Raw genomic sequence first — 20,573 nt, 5'->3', positions numbered from 1 at the left:
CTGCTGTCTTTCCTGAGTGTTAATGAGGCATTATATGTTTCAGTCACAATGACTTGAGCCATGGATGAGGAAAAATACTTGTAGGTTGCTCTGAAGGACCTGTGACATGCCCTAGTTAAGTTGTGGTTCTGGAGGAACTGTGACTTGCCCTAGTTAAGTCGTGGTTCTGGAGGAACTGTGACATGCCCTAGTTAAGTCATGGTTCTGGAGGACTTGTGACATGTCATAGTTAAGTCATGGTTCTGGAGAAACTGTGACATGCCCTAGTTAAGTCATGGTTCTGGAGGAACTGTCACATACCCTAGTTAATTCATGGATTTGGAGGACCTGTGACATGCCCTAGTTAAGTCATGGTTCTGGAGGAACTGCCACATGTCCTAGTTAAGCCATGGTTCTGGAGGAACTGTGACATGCTCTAGTTAAGCCATAGTTCTGGAGGAACTACGACATGACCTTGTTAAGTCATGGTTCTGGAGGACTTGTGACATGCCCTAGTTGAGTCATGGTTCTGGAGGAACTGCAACATGCCCTAGTTAAGTTGTGATTATGGAGGAACTGCAACATGCCCTAGTTAAGTTGTGATTCTGGAGGAACTGTGACATGCCCTAGTAAAGTTGTCTCTCACAAAGCTGAAGTTGAGTGCTCAGATTGTAGTTCCTCTCAGCTGAATGCTGATCAGTATATTTCAGTGCAACAGACTCAAATATACAGACGCAATCTGTAAATGCACTTTCTCTGACTTAGGGCAGCCTCAGAGGTAGTGAGCAGAGGGAGCATCAACAATTGGCAACAATGCCATTGATGCTGGAAGAGTAGGATGAGACTATGGAGAATGGGGCTGTAGAGACAGCCTTAGCCTATCAGATGGCAAGAATAAAGTAGAGGATTGAACAATGACTGGATGTAGCCTTGGATAACAACAAGAGATCTGGGCCACCAGTGCTTCTACTTGAAGATTAAAGAAAGAGGAAAGAATATTGCTGTGCTTGTACATGTACCTCTGCCATTCCTTTTCTTCAGCAATCAGCTTCACTGGTGGGTTTCTCTCTGATCATGAAAACACCTTCCAAATGTATTTCCTCATTCTGTCCTTCCAATTGCTTACTGTTAACACTTTATTTACACCCTTATAAAAAAGTAAAGGCACTTCTTCACTAAAAGTGGTCCTTTATCACTCTGTTCATTTTCCTATACAACATCAGTCACATGTGTTTGTATAGCTAGATTTATGATTGCTAATGTACAAGCTGATCCATAAGTATACCGCTCAACTGCCCTGATTTTGCTGAATCCCCCTCATTTTGCCCCATATTTTTTCCCTGCCCCTTGTAAATCACTGAGTATTACAGTTTGATATTAATGACAACCATTAGAGCTTCATACTTATTGTTTATAAAATACATACTGACACAAAACCTTTTGTTTTATTAACATTTTTTATGTGACTTAGAGTAGCATTTAAACTTTGTACCTGATATTTTTGGCATTGTTCCTGATTCCTCAAGGAGCTGAGAGCTGTATCCATAGTGCAAAAAATGGCAGAATACCAATGGCAACAGAGCTATAAACCCATACAGAAACACGGCTGATATACCAATAAAACAAATTGTAACAGCATATTAAAAACAAAGGCAAACATCAGTAAAATTGGTGAGCGCTTTAGCAATAACAAGATTGCCTCATCAGACCACAGTAATACAAACCAAAACTAAGTTAAATAAATAATGACGATAATTATTCAATCATTAAATTTATCAATCAAAAATATTCTCACATCACTTAACTCTAAAGCAAAAAGCACTCATGAACATAGGTATTGCATTTCACTAGTCAATAAACTACAACTTTAATGAAATTATATTTAAAACCTCTTAAAAGTATTTATCTCCTTAGCTTCCTCTTTTGAGGACTGGTTTCAATGAAACATAGTCATTAAGTCCATGTCCTTTATGTGCATTTAATCTAAGGATCCAACATAACTCAACACGTTCAGTTTCATTAATTATGTGCCCCATCCTGATGCCATCACAAATAACCTCCAGTACCTGAAACAAGAAGCTTTGTTCTTCTCCCATATTATTATGTGTTTAGCTATAGCACTATATTCTAACCCTTTATGGATACAATAATAATGGTCTCTGATGTGTTCTCTAAGGCACCAATTAGTTTTGCCCATGTAAAACGCAAAGCATATTTTATAGTGGGCCAAATACACTAAGTTCCTTGCATTACAGTCTGCTGTCACTTTTATATTATAAGTTCTTCCATTGTCAGGATGTATGAAAACTAATGACTCTTCTATATATGTACAAAACAAACATGCATTACACATTTTCTGTCCCCTTTATATCATTATTGGCTTGAATTTCAAGGCCCTTCAGGTAGCATAGCCTCAGATTAAGTGTTTTTTTATTCTTGTAACAAAATGTGGGTCTAACACCCACTACTGCTGCAATCCACTCTTCTGTATGCAAAATGTGCCAGTTTTGTGTGATTATATCCCTTATTGTACTGATATCATTGCTAAAAGTGAAGCAGATGGTAGGGACCATCTCACATCTGTTCTCATTACTTCTTTTTACAACAGGGGATGAGAAATAAGGTTTCCCTTTAGTAGTTCTAAATTATTGAGCTTGAAAACAAGCTCCATCAACTTCATACTCTCTATAGCCCCTTCTAATAAAATCCAGCATCATTTCCTCTAAGCCTGCTTCAAACTCATTCATCTCCAGGGACAATCTGGACATCCGCATCGCTTGACTATTTACAACAGTAGTGAAAACATGCTTTGGGTGCATACTGCACTAATGTACATATGAGGGCCTATAACAATCCTTTCTATAAAGTCTGGTAGAAAAATTACCATCCAATCCCTTATTTATTTCTACATCCAGAAATCCTATTCTAGAGGTGGACTATTTCATGGATAATTTCAAAAAAATTACTGCTGTTATTCAACATTTCAAAAAACTCCAACTGTTCAACATCACCTCTCCATAACAAAAATAAATAGTCTTATGAAACAATGATAAAAGCATATGTACTGTCCCAACATCTTAAACAGGCACCTATTTTCCCACTCTGCCATCACCAGGCTGACATAGCTATTGGCACAAGCAGTGCCCATAGCTATGCTCAAAACCTGTAAACAGTAAATCCTGTCAAAAGTAAAAGCATTATATTCCAAAACAATTTCTAATAGAAAGCACAAAAAAATCTATATGCTGTAAACTGTATTCACTATTATTAATCAGAAAAGCTCTAGTCATTGCTATACTCTTCTGATTGGGGATGTATGTAAAAAGTGGGGTTACATCAAGTGTAACCAACAACTTAACATGCTGTTTTAAGTCTTCTTTTGAAAACAAATAAAGATCTTGTAAGAATTGCTTACTGTCCCTCAGCACTACCGGACATTGCTCTAACACTGTTTTCAATTGCTTTTCAACATATATAGATATCGGTTCTGTGAGCCAACCTGACCCTGATACTGTCGGCCTAAATGATGGAGTGACAGGAATTTTATGTATCTTCGGCATTCCATATAAATTGGACATTAAAGGTTTCTCTATTAAAAAGTATTGAAATAACTCTTTTGATATAATGTTGATTTGTACACATTCAGTTAATGATGTCACTATTCATTCCCTCATACAGTCTATCATTGCTTTATCAATCACTCTGTACATGTGGATATCATTTAACATACTGTTTATGGTTTCAAAATAATATGCTCTATCCATTACAACCACAGAGCCACCATTATCAGACAGCCTAATCACTATGGTTTGATCACTCTGGAAGACTAGTAATGCTTGTTTCTCTTCTTTTGTTAGGTTGACAAAGTTTCTCACTTTACGATCTTTATTATAAACTTCATAAAGATCATCCTCACATGCCTTCATAAGAACCTCTAAAACTGGGTGGCTCTGCAGTTTATAAACACTAGGTTTCTTAAACAATCCTGCAACTTCATCACAATTAACATTATTAAATAACAATTTCAATGCAACATTGCGGGTAAACATTCGTAAGTCTATTAATGTATCTGGTAAATCGGGAGCTTGTGCCGGAATAAATGACAGACCTTTATTCAACACATCACGTTCAAAACCAGTTAACTGTTGTTTGGAAATATTCCAAACTAATTTGTATCTGTTGTTGTCCATATCTTCTTCAGTGTCTGCACATTCATTCCTTGAGGTGGTTGCATCTTTTTTTGACCACTCCGATTCACAACCTTCTCCATGGAAATTAGCCTGCTGCTGCAGAATGGTAATGGGAGATTTGAAAAAAATCTGTTCTCCATTCATCAAAGGAATTTTCTTTCTCACTACTTGTTCCTGTTCCTTTTGCTTCGGTTTTTCAGCACCATTGGTTAGAATCTCCACACGAGGTGTCACATAGATCGAATCACTACTGGATGGGGAGGAGCTTCCGCCCTTGTTGCTACAGGCATCTCCTTAGTTACATTCATCTTGGAAGGAGATGAAGGCACTTCTGTGGCACATTCTAATTTCCTCTCTCTCGGCCAAGTAAAAACATAATTTATTCTTAAAGTCATTAGTATCGCACAAAAGTTGTTTCTTCTTGTATTGCAATAACCTCCTTTCATATACATGCACTTGATCAACCAGTTCATTAATATGCACTTCAGTCACATCATAGGTTCATAGGTAGGCACTAGGCTATCTGCCCAAGGGCATTTATAAGCCTAGCCAGAGTGTGTCAGCTTTCACCGCCCCATTGATTAATTAACTGTGCCTCTGTCAAGAAGAACCAATGAAGTGATCCCAGGGGTGTATTTTCTGTTACCCATCTACTCATCAAGGTTTCTCTTGAAGACTGTTAGTGAGGGGCTCTGCCTAATGTAGTTAGGAATTTTGTTCCAAAGCATGCGGAGTCTATGTGACAGGAATCTATCCCTCCAGCATGTTCTAGTTATTGTTGTGGTGAGGTTTAGCTCACTAGAGCAAGTGGCTTGCAGTGACTTGGATTTCATTAGGTGGAGCATGTCCATCATTTCTGAGTTAGACATGGCTTTGTAAGTCAGGCAGAGATCACCTCTGAGTAAGCGATATGCCACTGAGTACAACCGGAGTTTTTCCAGTCGGGCTGCATAGGACATATGTTTGAGGCCAGTAATCCTCTTGGTGAGGTACTTTTGTGGTCTTTCCAGCTATTGGAAGTGTCTTGTGAGGTATATCCAAAATGGGGCATTGTACTCTGTGATGGGTCTGATGAGTGACGAGTAGAGGGGCACTATAACCTCTTTATTTCTATATGTGAACCCTTTAGTAATTAGATGGGCTATATAGAAGGATTTACTAACTAATTTGGCAATATGATTGTCAAAGGAGAGATTACTATCTACCTGGGTCCCCAGATCTCTTATTACCTCTTCTGTATTAAGGGGGCTGCCAACTGTTTGATAATTCATGGGTGTTTTGTTTTTCCCAAATGGGATGACTATGCATTTTTTGATATTTAACTTGAGACCATGACTTTGACACCAGGTGTCCGTCTCAGTAAGGCCCTTTTGGAGAATGTCCGTGTCAGCTGGAGAGTCAATTATGGCTCCCAGTTTGCAGTCATCAGTGAACCTGGTTAGCCATAGTCCTCCTGTGTTTGCATGTACCTCTGTGAAGTATATGCCGAACAGTAGGGGTCCCAGGACCGAGCCTTGTGGGACACCACTTGTGACTGGTTTAAAGTCGGACCTGGAGCCCGCTATTCTTACCATGTGAGTTCTGTCTGTAAGCCAGTTGGCAACCCATCTCGTGATGTAGGAGTTTATGTTTAGGCTGGTGAGTTTTTCTATAATTCCGGAGTGGGGAATGGTGTCAAAAGCCTTGGCGAGGTCAAGGTAGGCTGGGTGAAACACCTCCCCCTCATCTATGGCCTTGGTGACTGTCTCGAAGAAGTCAACCAGGTTTAGTAGGCATGATCTGCCCTTAACAAAGCCAAATCTGGTTGGGTCAAGTGTTTGGAGGTTCCCAATGTCTTTGTTTATGAGTTCCATGATGATGCACTCCATAGCCTTGCAGACCAGGCTAGTCAGGCTTATGGGACGAAAGTTACCTGGGTCAGTTGTGGCCCCTATTTTGTGGAGCAGAATAACCATTGCTGTGCGCCATTCCATGGGCATGTAGCCTGTGGAGAGACTGAGGTTGAACAGTGTGTTTAAGTAGGGGGTTAGTTCATTCTGTAGTTCATGCAAGACGCAGCCTGGGAAACCATCTGTGCTGTGCTTTTGGCTTTTGAAAGGGCTGTTTTCACCTCTGCGTCTGTGATTTCCGGGACACTACACTTCTCCGGTATTGTTGTGGGCCCTTTTGGGGGTGAGAGGGGGGGGGGCTGAAGTTTGCACTGAATCAATCTGCCGATGTTGGAAATATCAGTAGGTTCGGTATATTTTGTGCTATTTTGCACTAGCTCAGAGCATATCTGCAAGTTGCAACTTAGATTCTTGACATAGCTAAAGAAGGCTTTGTGGTTATCTTTCGAATCCTTGACTATTTTTCTTTCGAAGTTAGCCATGGATGATTTTATAAGGGACCTTAGTTTCTTGCTTATGCTGATCAGGGATGCCTTTCCTTCTTGGGATTTGCTTTTTTCTGAACTAGTTTCCTCCTTCTATTGTATAGCCTGTTTATGGCAGGGGTCCACCAGACTGGTTTCCTTCTCTTAAGGGAGTGAGTCTTGGTTTTGCTAGGGATGGCATAGGTTCATAGGTTCATAGGTTCATACTAGGCTATCTGCCCAAGGGCATTTATAAGCCTAGCCCATAGTTATGTGGCTTTCGCCACCCCTTTAGTTTGAATAAAAACTATGCCTATCATTTTTCTGTGCCTCTGTCAAGCAGTGACACTGAAGTAATCCCTGGGGTATATCTGCGATCTCCCATCCATTGGTCAAGATTCCTCTTGAACAAGGCCAGCGAGGTGCTCTGCCTCACATGTACCGGGATTTTGTTCCACAGCATAGGGAGTCTCTGGGTGATGAATCTGTCCCTCCAGCACGTTCTATTTATAACCGTGTCAAGGTTTAAGTCTCCCGCCCTCCTTGTAGGTGTTCATAGAGTGCATTTGTAAAGGTTCCTGCATCTTGTACACTGTTATCCTTTAGCATAGGGCTGTGAAACTTACCACCTCTGCCTTAAGTAAGGTGAAGTTTGCTATAGAAAAGTTTTTCACTGTGGTTTCCTTGGTTGAGGTTGGTGGTGTGGTGTGGACATCCAAAGTGATTAGTTTATGGTCTGATCTAACCAGTGTCAGGTTGACATCCAGTGCGGAACACCTGTCACCCATGTTGGTGATGACCATGTCCAATATATTTTCACCTCTGGTAGGGGAGTTTACCAGCTGATTCAGGGCATTTGAGTTGATAAATTCCAGGAAGCATTGGACCTGGGAGTTTGTACTTGAGTAGTTTTCCCAGTTAACGGTAGGGTAATTGAAATCACCCAATATCAGGGTGTTTGGTAGGACCTTCATGTTTTCCAGTGTCTCCAGAAAGGCAGAGTGGTGGTCCTGGGTCATGGAGGGTGATCTGTAGCAGGCCACAATTTTCATTGCAGATTTTCCCGATGTTAGTTGCACATGGATGATCTCAGAGGTATCATGCTGCACCACTAACCTGAAGGTGTAGGTATCCTTGATGAATATGGATACACCCCACCCTTTTGTGTTTCGGTCCAAGTTCTGTGGCCAAAATGTGTGGTATGAGTTGTAGCCCAGTAGTGCTGGGGTGCTCTGTGGAACCTTGAACCAGGTTTCAGTTACTGCACAGATGTCAATGTTCTCCATACTGAGGAGTGCTTCAAGCGCGTGCATTTTGAGATTTAAACTCCTGGCTTTGAGTAGCATAACCGTTATTTTTTTATTTTTGCTGTTTATGGAGGTGGGTTTGACTTTTGAACCTTGCCTAAAAAAGGCACTATGGGGGCAGCAAGAGCCTTGGCCTGTATTCAAAAGCCTAAGGGTGACAGGTGCAAGCCGTCTCTTGCGAAGCAATGAGGCTTGTCGAGTATGTCATCCCAGGCTGACAGACACTGGATCCCCTTTGAATGACACCAGAAGCTTAGCCAATTGTTGAAATTGATAATTTTTTCTTTATACTGCGGTATCATTCTTGGTGAGGCAGGATGCTACTCAGGGTCAGGGTCATACCCACCTGGGCTGCATGATCAGAGAGCTCTTCCATGTCTTTTTTCATGTAGTCCAGGGAGGTACATCTCAGGTCATTCATACCAAAATGAACAATGACAGAGTCATATTTGTACTTGTTCTGTTGTGACCTGAGTGCTTGTGTTATGTGGTGGATTCTGGCTCCCGATAGGCAGCTAACAGTAACCTTATCTTTGTCCAGCCTAGTGAGTGGGACGTCAGTGTGCCTAACTATAGAGTCACCTATTACTAGTGTGTTAGGTATGTTATTTCACCTTAAGGGCTGTGATTGTGCGGCACACTGATTTTGTGTTTTATGTGTAGTCTGGTTTGTGTCAGGAGGTGCAGGTTTTTTGGGTGTCTGCTTTGGAGGTCTCTGATGCTTTTGCAGGTTTTTATTTAGAGCCTTCGAGTATGATTTTGTGTATTCATGTGTATTTTTGCCAATTCTGGTTTAGTATGTCTGTGTGAGGCTGGAGGTGTGGTGCAAGTGTTAACCTTCTCCTCATGACTCCCTGTTCCAGTCTTGGGTGGAGAGAGCTTAGCCTCCAATTTAGCTATATAATTGCATCTCTCGCATATGTTAATGTTTTGTGGTAGGTGAGGATTCTGTGTGCATGAGGCAGTTGTAACATTGCCTCAGGATACCCAGGTTCACCAGCTGGACTGGAGAGTATGCCTGAAATTGCCATTTGGTCATGCCTGAATAGTAGGGTGAGCTGCTTAGTTGCTTGGTTGGTGAGAGGTGAATAATGAGCCTTGCCCTGCTGGGCAATCAAATGTTGGGGTATATTAGTGGTTGCTATTAGCTCTGAGCAAGTGCTGGACTGTAGGATGCTTTTTAAGTGCTTAGGCTGAGAGTTAGACTACTTTCAAGGGAAAAACTGAAGAGGACACTTGGTGGAGCCGGGTTAAATTTAGTCCTAGCTAACCTGCACTGCCCGGACGTGCACAACCGTGCAAATGAATTTTTTACAGCAGGGAAATGAAAAAGATAGAAATTAGCCCAAAATGGCCTATAAACTACTAACTTCTGGGCTGGAATCACGCCTCCAGGGACAGATGGCTGCTCAAAGCTCCTTCTCTCACAGGTGAACAGAGAAACCTTCTTCTGTCCAAGTAAGGTATGGGCAACTCAGAAACTTGTAACACAGCCCTGAATTCAGCACTAGCCTGAAAACTGGAGTATACTAGCTTAGAAAGGTGGGAAACGAGGAAATTCTTTTTGAAAAGATAAGGCATAAACAGTAAAAATACACTTAAAATAGCTTTAAATGACTACAAATAGTAAAAAAATACACTTAAAACAACTTTAGATGACCACAAGCAATCAGAAAAGGCTTTTAACCAAATTACTCAATTATCAAGTAAATAAATTTCAAAACTGAGCCCTTTTCCTGTAGTCTTCAATCAGACAAGTTCTAACTGCACACTCCTGACACTGGGGTGCAGGGGAACCTTCTCCAAAAAAGAAGGCCTGGATTAGTGCTCAAGTTATACAAACAAAGCTAGATTCAGCAGGCCTGGATTTAGTCTATGCTACAGCAAACAAGGCGCACCAATTTCAGTAAGAAACAGTTCAAATATGCAAGCACTATAAGCCTTTAACCAGAAATTCCTAGCTCAAAAGGGCAGAGTCCAGCCTCTCCTCCCACAAGAGTGCAGACCACAAATCTTCTTAATGTAAAATAACTGGCCTGAAGCCCAAGTGCTTAAACCAGAACTAATACACTTTTAGAATAACAGACACTGAGCCTTCAATCAGCAGTTCCCAACTTAGAAGGATGTAAGCTACCTGTCCTGCCAGAACAGTGCAGATCACAAACCTTCTTAATGTAAAAATCTGGTCTGAAGCCCAAGTGCTTAAACCAAAAGGCTTATAATGATGGCTACACCAAGAAGTAATAAATACAATTGAGTACTTTAAGATGAAGCAAAAGCAAAATAAAGTAATAAAGTAGGAAGAAACACAAATACAGTGAAAGCAGATGAATAAAGTGCAAATTATTTTTTTATTTTTTTTTGAGTGAGCAAATGAGATGGGCCCAGGAGGAGTATCTAAATGCAAATTTACAAGAGGGGTGGGCAGTTTCAAAGCCACCAGGATTAGCACCAAAACAAAAGCAGGGAGGATGGGTGGGGAGCAAACTGAAAAAACAGAGCCACAACTTCCAGCTAGATAGTATTCAATGCAACACAAATAAATCAATTTAAATGCTGTATTATCTGAAAAAAGTGCAAATAAAGATTTACTTAAATTTACTTGTCCAGTTGATTCCAGATAGGTCTTAGCTGGCCAAAGCTCAGCGTTTAAGCAGAAAATAATCTAAAATGTGCCACTTATATAAGGCAGAAACCAAATATCAATGAAGTGAAACTTCACCCACTTATCACTGGCTATGCAGGAATTCTAACTAGCACTAAATTCTAACAAGCATTAACTGAAAAAACAGAGCCACAACTTCCAGCTAGATAGTATTCAATGCAACACAAATAAATACATTTAAATGCTATATTATTTGAAAAAAGTGCAGATAAAGATTTACTTAAATTCACTTATACGTCCAGTTGATTGCAGGTAGGTCTTATCGCCAAAGCTCAGTGTTTAAATAGAAAATAATCCAAAATGTACCACGTATATAAGGCAGAAACTGAATATCAATGAAGTGAAACTTCACCCACTTATCACTGGCTATGCAGGAATTCAAACTAGCACTACATTTTAACAAGCATTAACTGAAAAAAACAGAGCCACGACTTCCAGCTAGATAGTATTCAATGCAACACAAATAAATCAATTTAAATGCTGTATTATTTGAAAAAAGTGCAGGTAAAGATTTACTTAAATTCACTTGTACGTCTAGTTGATTGCAGGTAGGTCTTAGTCGGCCAAAGCTCAGAGTTTAAGCAGAAAATAATCCAAACTGTGTCACTTATATAAGGCAGAATCCAAATATCAATTAAGTGAAACTTCCCTCACTTATCACTGGCTGGCTATGCAGGAATTCTAACTAGCATTAAATTCTAACAAGTATTAACTGAAAAAACAGAGCCACAACTTCCAGCTAGATAGTATTCAATGCAACACAAATTTAAATGCTGTATTATTTGAAAAAAGTGCAGATAAAGATTGACTTAAATTCACTTATACGTCCAGTTGATTGCAGGTAGGTCTTAGCCGGCCAAAGCTCAGAGTTTAAGCAGAAAATAATCCAAAATGTACCACGTATATAAGGCAGAAACTGAATATCAATGAGGTGAAACTTCCCCCACTTATCACTGGCTATGCTGGAATTCTAACTAGCACTAAATTCTAACAAGCATTAACTGAAAAAACATTACCAGCTATTTTGTATAATTCATTATATTGATGTTGTGTCTTCCTGTTCAACTCTTACTCGATGGGAAAAATGTCAATGAGAGGCTTTATGTACAAGAAACTCATTTCCAAATGTATTTATTGCCATCTAGCCAAAAGGTCAGGATATGAATCCACATATGTGGGCATATTCAAAACCCTCAGGCTTCTTGGTATGACTTTTGTCACATTGCATGCCTCTAAATGTATCTCATTTCCACTGAGAATACTGATGGATTCAAAATCATTCATATTAATGCATGGAGCATCTGTAGTAAAGTAATACTCTGTATAAGACTAGAACATTATAGACCTAATATTTTAACACTTACCGAAATCTGATTTAGTCTTCTCATCAAAGACTCTAATATCAGACAGATGCCCCAGAGGAGTAGGAGGTGTTGCTATAATCTGTGCAAAGCCATTAGCATAGCCATTGTCTCATTCACAGCTGCCTTTTTCCATCATGCCATGATTTTTGTCAAGTCAGTGAACTACAAACATCAGATCTTTTCTTTAGTTACAGATCTCCTTACTCAGCTAAACATACTAAAAGTACATTAAAGCTAAAGATGAATCTTTCTCTTAGGTAACATTAAATATCAAGTGTGAGTTGCTGAGTCTTGGTGACTTCAGCTCTGGCTGGAACAAAGCTTCTGACGGTTAGAGTAAATACATCAGCCCAGTTGTATGGCTTGGTACAATTTATAAATCTGACCTTCAGAACTGACAAAATCTAAGAAACGGGGAGTATTATTAGATGAGTGATAGCAGTAACTGTACCTAATACTATTAGTGATGCTGGTGTTATGGCCAAACATTTTAGTGACCAGATGCCTGTTTTCATTTGCATGGCCCACTCCAGAGTTGTAAAGTTACAGTTATGCAGGAATATACCTTTATTGAAGCACTTCTACAAGTGAGCTGGGCTCTTGTCACATTACATATCGAAGTAGCAGCTCAAAGCTTTACACACGCTTCTATATGTTTAACCTTATGACTCTGTTCTGGTGTAAGTGAGCTAAATCCATTTATTTATTTAAAGTTATTCAATTTATTTATTTATTTAAAGTTATGCATGCATTTGTTAACCCAGATAGAACACTGATCTAAGTGGACCATTTTCAGGTTCAGCCCAGGATTTACAATCATCAGTATTCAGCAAAACCTCTAAATATACTATCATATTAGGGCTTATATTAAATCAGCGAACACTTAAAATAGCGAATGCTGATTTATCCACCCTTTAAAAGTGAAAGCTTGCAATCCCCAAGACACGGAACAGAGATTTTTTTTCCCAGAGAAAAAAAAAAATCGCTGTTCCGCAAAAAACAAACAAAGAAAAAAAAAAAAAAAAAAAAAAGTCAAAACACTAAATAAAGTGGGGGGCTGTGCCCCCCTACCTAAATATACCAACTCCGAGATCACACCACAGTGGAGGAAATGGCAAAGTCCCAAAAATGGCCCAGAAAATTTTTCCCCTGGGGAAAAAAATCACTGTTCCGTGTCTTCGGGATTTCAAGCTTTCAATTTCAAAGGGTCAATAAATCAGTGTTTGCTATTTTAGGCATTCGCTGATTTAATGTAGACCCTTATATTATGCATTATTATACAAGTGTGTCTAAGAATTTAAATACACACTCTTGGCAGAAAGTCATTCATGGGAAATGAGTTTCAATTAAGTTAAATAATTTATTAAAACATGATCTAAGAACATCACACAAAATAAAATAGTGAAAAGCAGCAGCAAACATTTGGACATGCAACTGTGTCCTATAGTTTTTTCTCACAGTAGATATTAATGAGTTGTTAATTTTACAGATGGTAATCACTATTGAAATAGCATGACTCAAAATGCAGAGTCCCAACATGTGGAAAAAAAGGCAATAGAGAAAAAGTGGATTTCAAACATTGCTCTTCTCCTTTAAACTTCTTCTTTTGTGGGGGGAAACCCCCCTGTACCCAAAAGTGTGGGGGGAATGTTCCCCACCCTGAAACTTATATATACCAATTCTGAGATTGCCATATCTCAGAGAAAATGAATATGCCAAGAAATAGCAATCTCAGACTTAATATATGTAAGTCTGGATTTTTGGGAATTCATTCTCCACTTTATGAGACTCATCAGTGCATGCCCTAACCTTCAAACAGTGACCATCATGGAGATAACTGTGACATTTGTTATGTGAGACTAGACACAAATCTGACTCAACAGCACAATAATGAGCTATGGTTAAATAACAATGCCTTTGTTCACATTAACTGAACATGTGGTCATTTGATACTGTTTATTAGACTATAAATGTGGTGATAGTAAAAAGCCTGAAGAAGGATGTAGTTATATACCCAAAAGCTTGCTGCTGCCTTTTTCTTGTTATGACTTTCTACAGTAGCTGTTTTTAAAGGGACTTCTTTGGGAGAGATGTTTAAGTTGTGGACTTGATCGTTAGTACGTTCCTGTAGCATTAGTCTGTTAGTCATGGGCTTTGGTAGCTCATTTATTCAATGTATACAAAATATGGCTTGTTCCAGTTTTTTTGTGTGACTGGTGAGTAGGTGAGAGATGTGGACTCATCCTTCTAGGTGCCCTGCCAAGTACAGTTCTCTGATATGATATGGCTGTTGTATGGGCTTACAGTCTGCAAGTCAGCTAATGAGGAAGATCTGTATTTTTTGTTGTTGTTTATAAATATTATTGCTGTAAGAAGCAACTTCACTACTGCAATCATAAGTTGGTATGGTGACATAAAAAAATTAGGCTGTAACTTTAACTGGACACAGTTGTGGATGGCGCTGTGGAAGCTCTGTTTGGCAGGTATAGGTCAGGATCCCTTTATGGGTCTTTGCTGAAAAGATGTAAGAAACAAGCCACTTCTTATAGTCTATCAATTTGCTATCAGGATGTGGACATGTCACCTAGCAACCAGAGAATGTGCAGAAATACAATTAAATCATTGCTAAAATGTGGATCCAGTCAATGCTATCTGTGGTAACTCTACTCGTATGTCATGTCTGAAGAGCAAGGAGTGGGTTTTAATATCTACTGCTGTAGTTTGTACCTTGGGCAGCTCTAATTTCCATGATCTTAACTTTCATGGCATGAACTAGAAGGAGAAATATCACTATAGTACCACAGGTATGAAAGTAATCTTTTGCTGAATGGAGTATCACATTTTGTAAGTGTGTCATAACTTAGAAATTTATAAAATTCTGTTAAAGAAAATGCTCAAAGCAGCAGTGCCATCTAATGAAAAAAATGGCCTTCTGTATTCCTGTTCGCATCTTTTTGCTTGCAATCCCTCGATTATTGTAAAACTAAATTTTTTCAGCATTTCTCATAAAATCCAAATTTTAACACACCCATAAAATATAGAAACTTTAAACAGGCCACTCATTAGCACATTCAGATGTTGTTAAGTAACAGTTTGGTAAAAAACTAAGCCCTATAATTATATAATTTACTGTAGTCCCCTGTCCTGTCACATTTGGGGGGGGGCACTGAGACGTCCAACATAGACAGAAAGCTTAGCTGTCTTCTATGTGAGTCCCAAAACACAACATCAAAATGGACCAAATGTCCCCACCAAAAAATAAAAGGAAGACATTGAATCTCCATTTTACATTACTTGCTGGTCTTCTAAAAATTTAAATTTTTAGATGAAATGATGAAAAAAAATGTTACTTTATAATAAATGAGTGATTGCAAGTATATATATCTGTGATCAGGAAAGTGGTAAGTCTTTCTTTTTAGATAGCATTGCCACAATGAACACGATCTTTAAGAAAAGACATTTTGCTTGCACTATTTAATGAACAGTGTCCTTCCCATAGGAAACAATGTTATTTATATGACAGGTGACACAAGCATGAAAACGGAAGAAGAAGATGTTGATCTCATCAGATGGGAAGGAATCATGCAAGAAAACTACCTAACAAATGTGAAATTTCAAGCACGACAAAGTATTGAACAGACAATAAAACAATCTGCCAAAGAGTAAGTTAACTTCATGTTCTAAATTTAAATTAGAATGTTTTTGCATGTGAGCAAGCCCTACAGCATTGTGATATAAAAAACACATGTTTGCTTAAGTTCGATGTGAAGTTTACAACCTGCTGACATTCAAGAAGTTTGGCTGCATTACTCATGTTGACATTTTCTACATTGTAAGCACACACACACACATGCATGCATATATACATACACAGATATATAATATGATATTAACACCTTTCATCGGTTATGATTACATCTAATTTGGTACTTTTGGTACCCACTGATTGAACACCTCATCACTGATGGATGAGAAAAATACTTGAAACAATGGTTTTGCAAGGGGCAAGCTTGCCTGTACCCCATACACCCCACATTGTAAATATACTAATTCAAATACTATAGAACAGTGGGGATAAAAGGAAACTTTCATATTGCCTTTGTTTTGCAATCCCGCCATTTAACCTGGGTGGCAGTTCATCATGGTGTCAGTCAGTGAAACTGCTCTGACCATTTTCACTTCAGTGATTGACCAGAAGGGGCCAACCTCTCTCTCTCTCTCTCTCTCACACACACACACACACACACACACACACACACACACACACACACACACACACACACACACACACACACACTCTCTGAATCACTTTGCAAGTTCTTCAGGAGCCTCTACCATTTCTAGGTAGAGGACATAACTAATTCGCATTAGTAACTCCCCTGGACTGCTCCATTAGGATGTGGCTTTCCTGATGAGACCACTCCTGCACTGAGGTCCTCCCAAGGAGAAAGCCATAGCAGGGGACTAATATCTTAGTTGGAAAGGCTTCTGCAATCTAACAACCTACTGAGTTAAGGTTTTGACATCATGGTAAGCTTGTCCAAATCCCAGGGATAATATAACATTGCTCATGTTGTATTTTAAAATGCATTCTTCCAGTTTGGCTTACGCTTTAGAATATTTCTTGTGTGGTAGCCTTATACAGTGACATGTGATTTTTTTATTGATAAATCTGCTCTCTGCTGATTAAAAAATGCATGTAAATGTACCTTTATATTTCTGAATATTTTTTTTTCCATGTTGATTGCCTGTGGTGGGCAAAAGTCTGATACTTCACTTCTAAATGCTAAAGATATTAGCGTTAGTAAAGATTGCACCACATTTGTTTTTCATACACCTTTTTTGTAAACTTACCCTACTTTGTATGCCTAAGTAGTCATGTATATTAAGAACAATGTTATAAAAAGTTGGAAGATTAGGCTATCAAACTAATTTCTGAGGATCTTGGGTAGAAAAATTAATTATATATTCTCAGAGAGTTTTATTGATAGATGTTATAAACAGAATACACATCTAACTTAAATGAAATAAAGACAGACAGGAACTATTTTTAGTAGGCTCCCTACTGAAATGTAGGCACTTCAAATGCTGAGTGCCAACAACCTAAAAAAAAAACCCTCAAAAGACAGAAAACACAGGAGAACAGCGAATCTCAAAAATTGCTGTTCTACTTTAAAACCTCTTTTTGTGTGTGGGAGCAAGGCCCCCCTAGAACCTCCATGTGGGGCAATACTCCCAAAACTTATATATACCAAACTCTGAGATCACCATACCTCAGAACAAAGGGATTATTCTGAGAAATGGAATATTGGACTTAGTTTATATTAAGTCCATCTTTTGACCATTCAGTCTCCATGTTTCAGGACTCATTCTAGCAGGTCACAACATTTCAAATGGTTATTTATTTATTTATTTATTTTACATTTGTTGACCGGGCTAGTCTAGCTGGATATATGTCCATTTTCAGTAGAGGCCCGGGGAGAAAAGCTCCTAATAAGCAAAATTTACAACTTCAGGTACAGATAAGTAAATTTATAACAACTTAAGGTACAGTACTATTTTAAGCTGAAGAATACATGTTATATAGACAAATATTATTATTAAAGTAGCAGAAGATAAGAAACAGATAAAGCAACAAACAATTTTAAAGTGGCACACAATAAGAAAGAGAGGTGAAGAAAAAATACACAAATAAATGTAACAGCTCAAGAAGCAGTTTAGCAGAGAGTTATACCATTTATCCTATAGTAATAACAACTTAAGGGTAGCATGTAGTAGGAAGTATAAAGACAGTTTGTATGGATGTTTTTATGTGATAAATAGATTACTGCTGCTAGCTATGCAAGTACATAATTAGAAGAAGATTATGTGAATGCAACTGTTATAAAGACTAAAAAAGTAAAGGTGTGTCTACTCTCTGAGGCATGGAGAGAGTTGGAATCAAATTGCAAAAGGTTATGTAGGTAGACTTCAGAGAAAATGGTGGTAAGATTAGTCTGGATTACTACATGGGCCTAACCAGTGGTTACAAAGGTTACCTTTATGGTATCCTGTTTTGTACATCATGGGTACTTAAGCAGGTAAGGTCACAGTAGATTAGATACTCAGGACCTCGGCAATGACAGTTATAGTGCCAATGGCATTAGTATTACAGATATAGTTAAAGACAATTTGAAGATCTTAAAGGTCATGTTAACCTATTTGTAGCAGTTGTTGCCTGTCCAACATTTGTAAGAAACAAGCTTCCTAATCTGAGGGAATGAAACTAACACAGAACACAGCACTCAGAATCCCCAAACAATGATGACATCCTAAAATTTTCAAACAACTGATGCCAAGACCATGGTCTGAGACTAAATGATAAATAATGCATAATCATATCCTTCAGTAAATCAGATATCGCTGCAAATTATATTGATAGCAAACCCATAAAAGTAGAACCAGTGGTAAGGGACCTAGGAACACAGATAAATACTAACCTAAGCTACCAGCAGGTAGTTTATAGTAGTGAGGAAATCCTTCTGTGTGGCTCAGCTTACAAGTAAAGGCATGGCATCAAGATCAAAGGAAGTCATAGTGCCATTGTACTTTGGTCCTCATCAGATCCATAATCAAGTGCAATGCTCCCTTCTGCAAGGACCTAACCAGGAACTTAAACCAACTGGGGAGCCCCAGAGGTTTCTCAGTAAAGAAATACAATGCATAAGACACATGTCTTATACAGACTGACTAAAGGCCCTATCCGTTTACTCCATCTCATATCTTTTAGTGAGAGGTGACTTTTGTCTGACCCACAGGGCATTCTCTGATGTAGCCCTGAAAAATTATACAAGAGTTACATGCTCCATGGACCTGAAGCTTATTTGTGACTCTAACGGAACTTGCTGGAGAGACAGATTCATATCCCAAAAGCTACCTCATCTATGAAATAAACTTCCCATGTTAGTAAAACAAGGCCCGTACCTCACTCTCTTCAAAAAAAGAATTTGGATAAATGGATGGAGAGTGGTAAATTCACTCCTGGAGTACTGCCCATGTCTCTTATGGACAGAGGCAGTCTGTAAAATGACTCTGGGCTCCAACTCCAAAATACCCACTACCCTGATATTACCCCATCCAATATCTGGGGAATTAAGATGTAATATTGTCATATCCTGGGTATTTAACTGTGGTGGTGGTGCTGCAGTAGCATTGTCGCCTCACAGTAAGAAGTTGTCCTGTTTGATTCTCAGCTAAAGCATCTGTGTGGAGACATGCGTGAATGGGCGTAGCTTCGTTGAAGGTTGTGCATCAGAGCTGACAACTCAGCACGTAAAAATCTTCTGCCAATCATTAGCAGACCGAAGTTCCGCTGTGGTGACCCCTAACCGGGAAAAGCCGAAAGACGCAACAACTTGTAAAGGCTCTTGTGCCTTTGACCCTAAAGTGATTAAAATGAAACAGAAGAACATTTTATATCTATATCTATATCTTTATCAAAAGTAGTTGTATATTTAGTTAAGGCTGATAAATGTAATGCATTTTATGTGGGAAAATGGTACATTGAGTAAAAAAAGCTATTGGAAATAGATGGAGACTGCTTTACCTAGAGGATTATTATTTGCTTTCCAGTCCTAATCAACTTATGTGTTTGAGACATGAATGTGAAAAAAATCCCCCTTGAGAGAGAAGTAAAGCTCAAGAGTTGAATCTTGACATCCATGTTAAGAACGCAAAATTAAGAATTATTATCAGAAAGATCTGATCATAATTTTGCATTCGTGGATCTTGAAATGCTCATTGTACTATCAATTATAGAAAAATGTGTGCATGGCTAGGAGTGTCTCTACAGATGAGCAATTAATTTTAACATGACATAAACAAGGTTATTGTTTCCTTTATCTTTAAGTCAAAATGTGTTTTATGCATTTTAATTGTCTGTTTTTCATCACATATGTATTTATAAGTGATACGTGGTTTGAGCATTTTGATTGGCTGTCTTTTGTCTTATATGTATTTACAACTGAAATGCAAAGTGAGTTTATTGCATATTGCTCCGAAGAAGTTCATGCAAAGTATGGTGACACAAATTTACTAAATATCTTAAAAGTTTTTATGCACTCCAGCAGTTGCCACTGATTCCTGAGAGTTATTTTTTTCCTTTTATCTAGCATAGTTGGATCACACCGTATTGTTTGAGAAAAATATAATTAAAATCATTCTTTTTTTAGACTATTTCCCTAATATCACATGCACTGATGTATGACATTACATAGGTCTGCCAAAAGAATATTAGTGCTTTATTGCAACGAGCCTGTACCAGAGGTCCATCCTTCATAGCAATCATGGCAAAACAACACCTCAAATGTATGTGATATATTTATTATATCTACATATTTATTATATCTACATAATTTTTTTTCAGCTGAGAGAGGACAAAAACATTCATAAAGTATTAATTAAAATGTTACTGGTAACTGGCATTATCCTAAAATGATAAAATTGAATAAAAAACACAACCAGTTTAAGTTCTTTTTAAACCCACCAGCTACCTATATTTTCTAAGAACTGTTAAAAGAATTCACTTAATGTAATTGAAAATAAATGCTGTCACATTGGATGAGTGGCACTGGTGGTAGTACAGGAGTTTGTCTAAGCACTGCACTAGTAGACAGGACACACATCACAAATGAGTTGGAAATGATTCACAATGATGTAAAATAGTCTCTAAGTCTA

At 38.4% G+C, this 20,573-nt stretch overlaps 1 protein-coding gene across 1 annotated transcript in view; it reads left to right on the top strand.

Annotated features, from left to right (window-relative positions):
* The window catches only part of LOC122805507 (transient receptor potential cation channel subfamily M member 2-like), a 914,064-nt gene that overhangs the window by 820,570 nt on the left and 72,921 nt on the right, over positions 1–20,573 (top strand). Inside the window, exon 24 of the mRNA XM_044075701.1 lies at positions 15,382–15,520. Coding sequence (XP_043931636.1) covers positions 15,382–15,520 — 139 coding nt within the window. The remainder of the gene's footprint in view (positions 1–15,381; positions 15,521–20,573) is intronic.

The sequence above is a fragment of the Protopterus annectens genome, chromosome 6.part1 (genome assembly GCF_019279795.1).
Source record: "Protopterus annectens isolate FY-2018-M chromosome 6.part1, PAN1.0, whole genome shotgun sequence".
Classification (NCBI taxonomy): Eukaryota; Metazoa; Chordata; order Ceratodontiformes; family Protopteridae; genus Protopterus; species Protopterus annectens.
The sequence above is the reverse complement of the archived record's forward strand: the minus strand, read 5'-3'. Positions and strand labels throughout refer to the sequence as shown.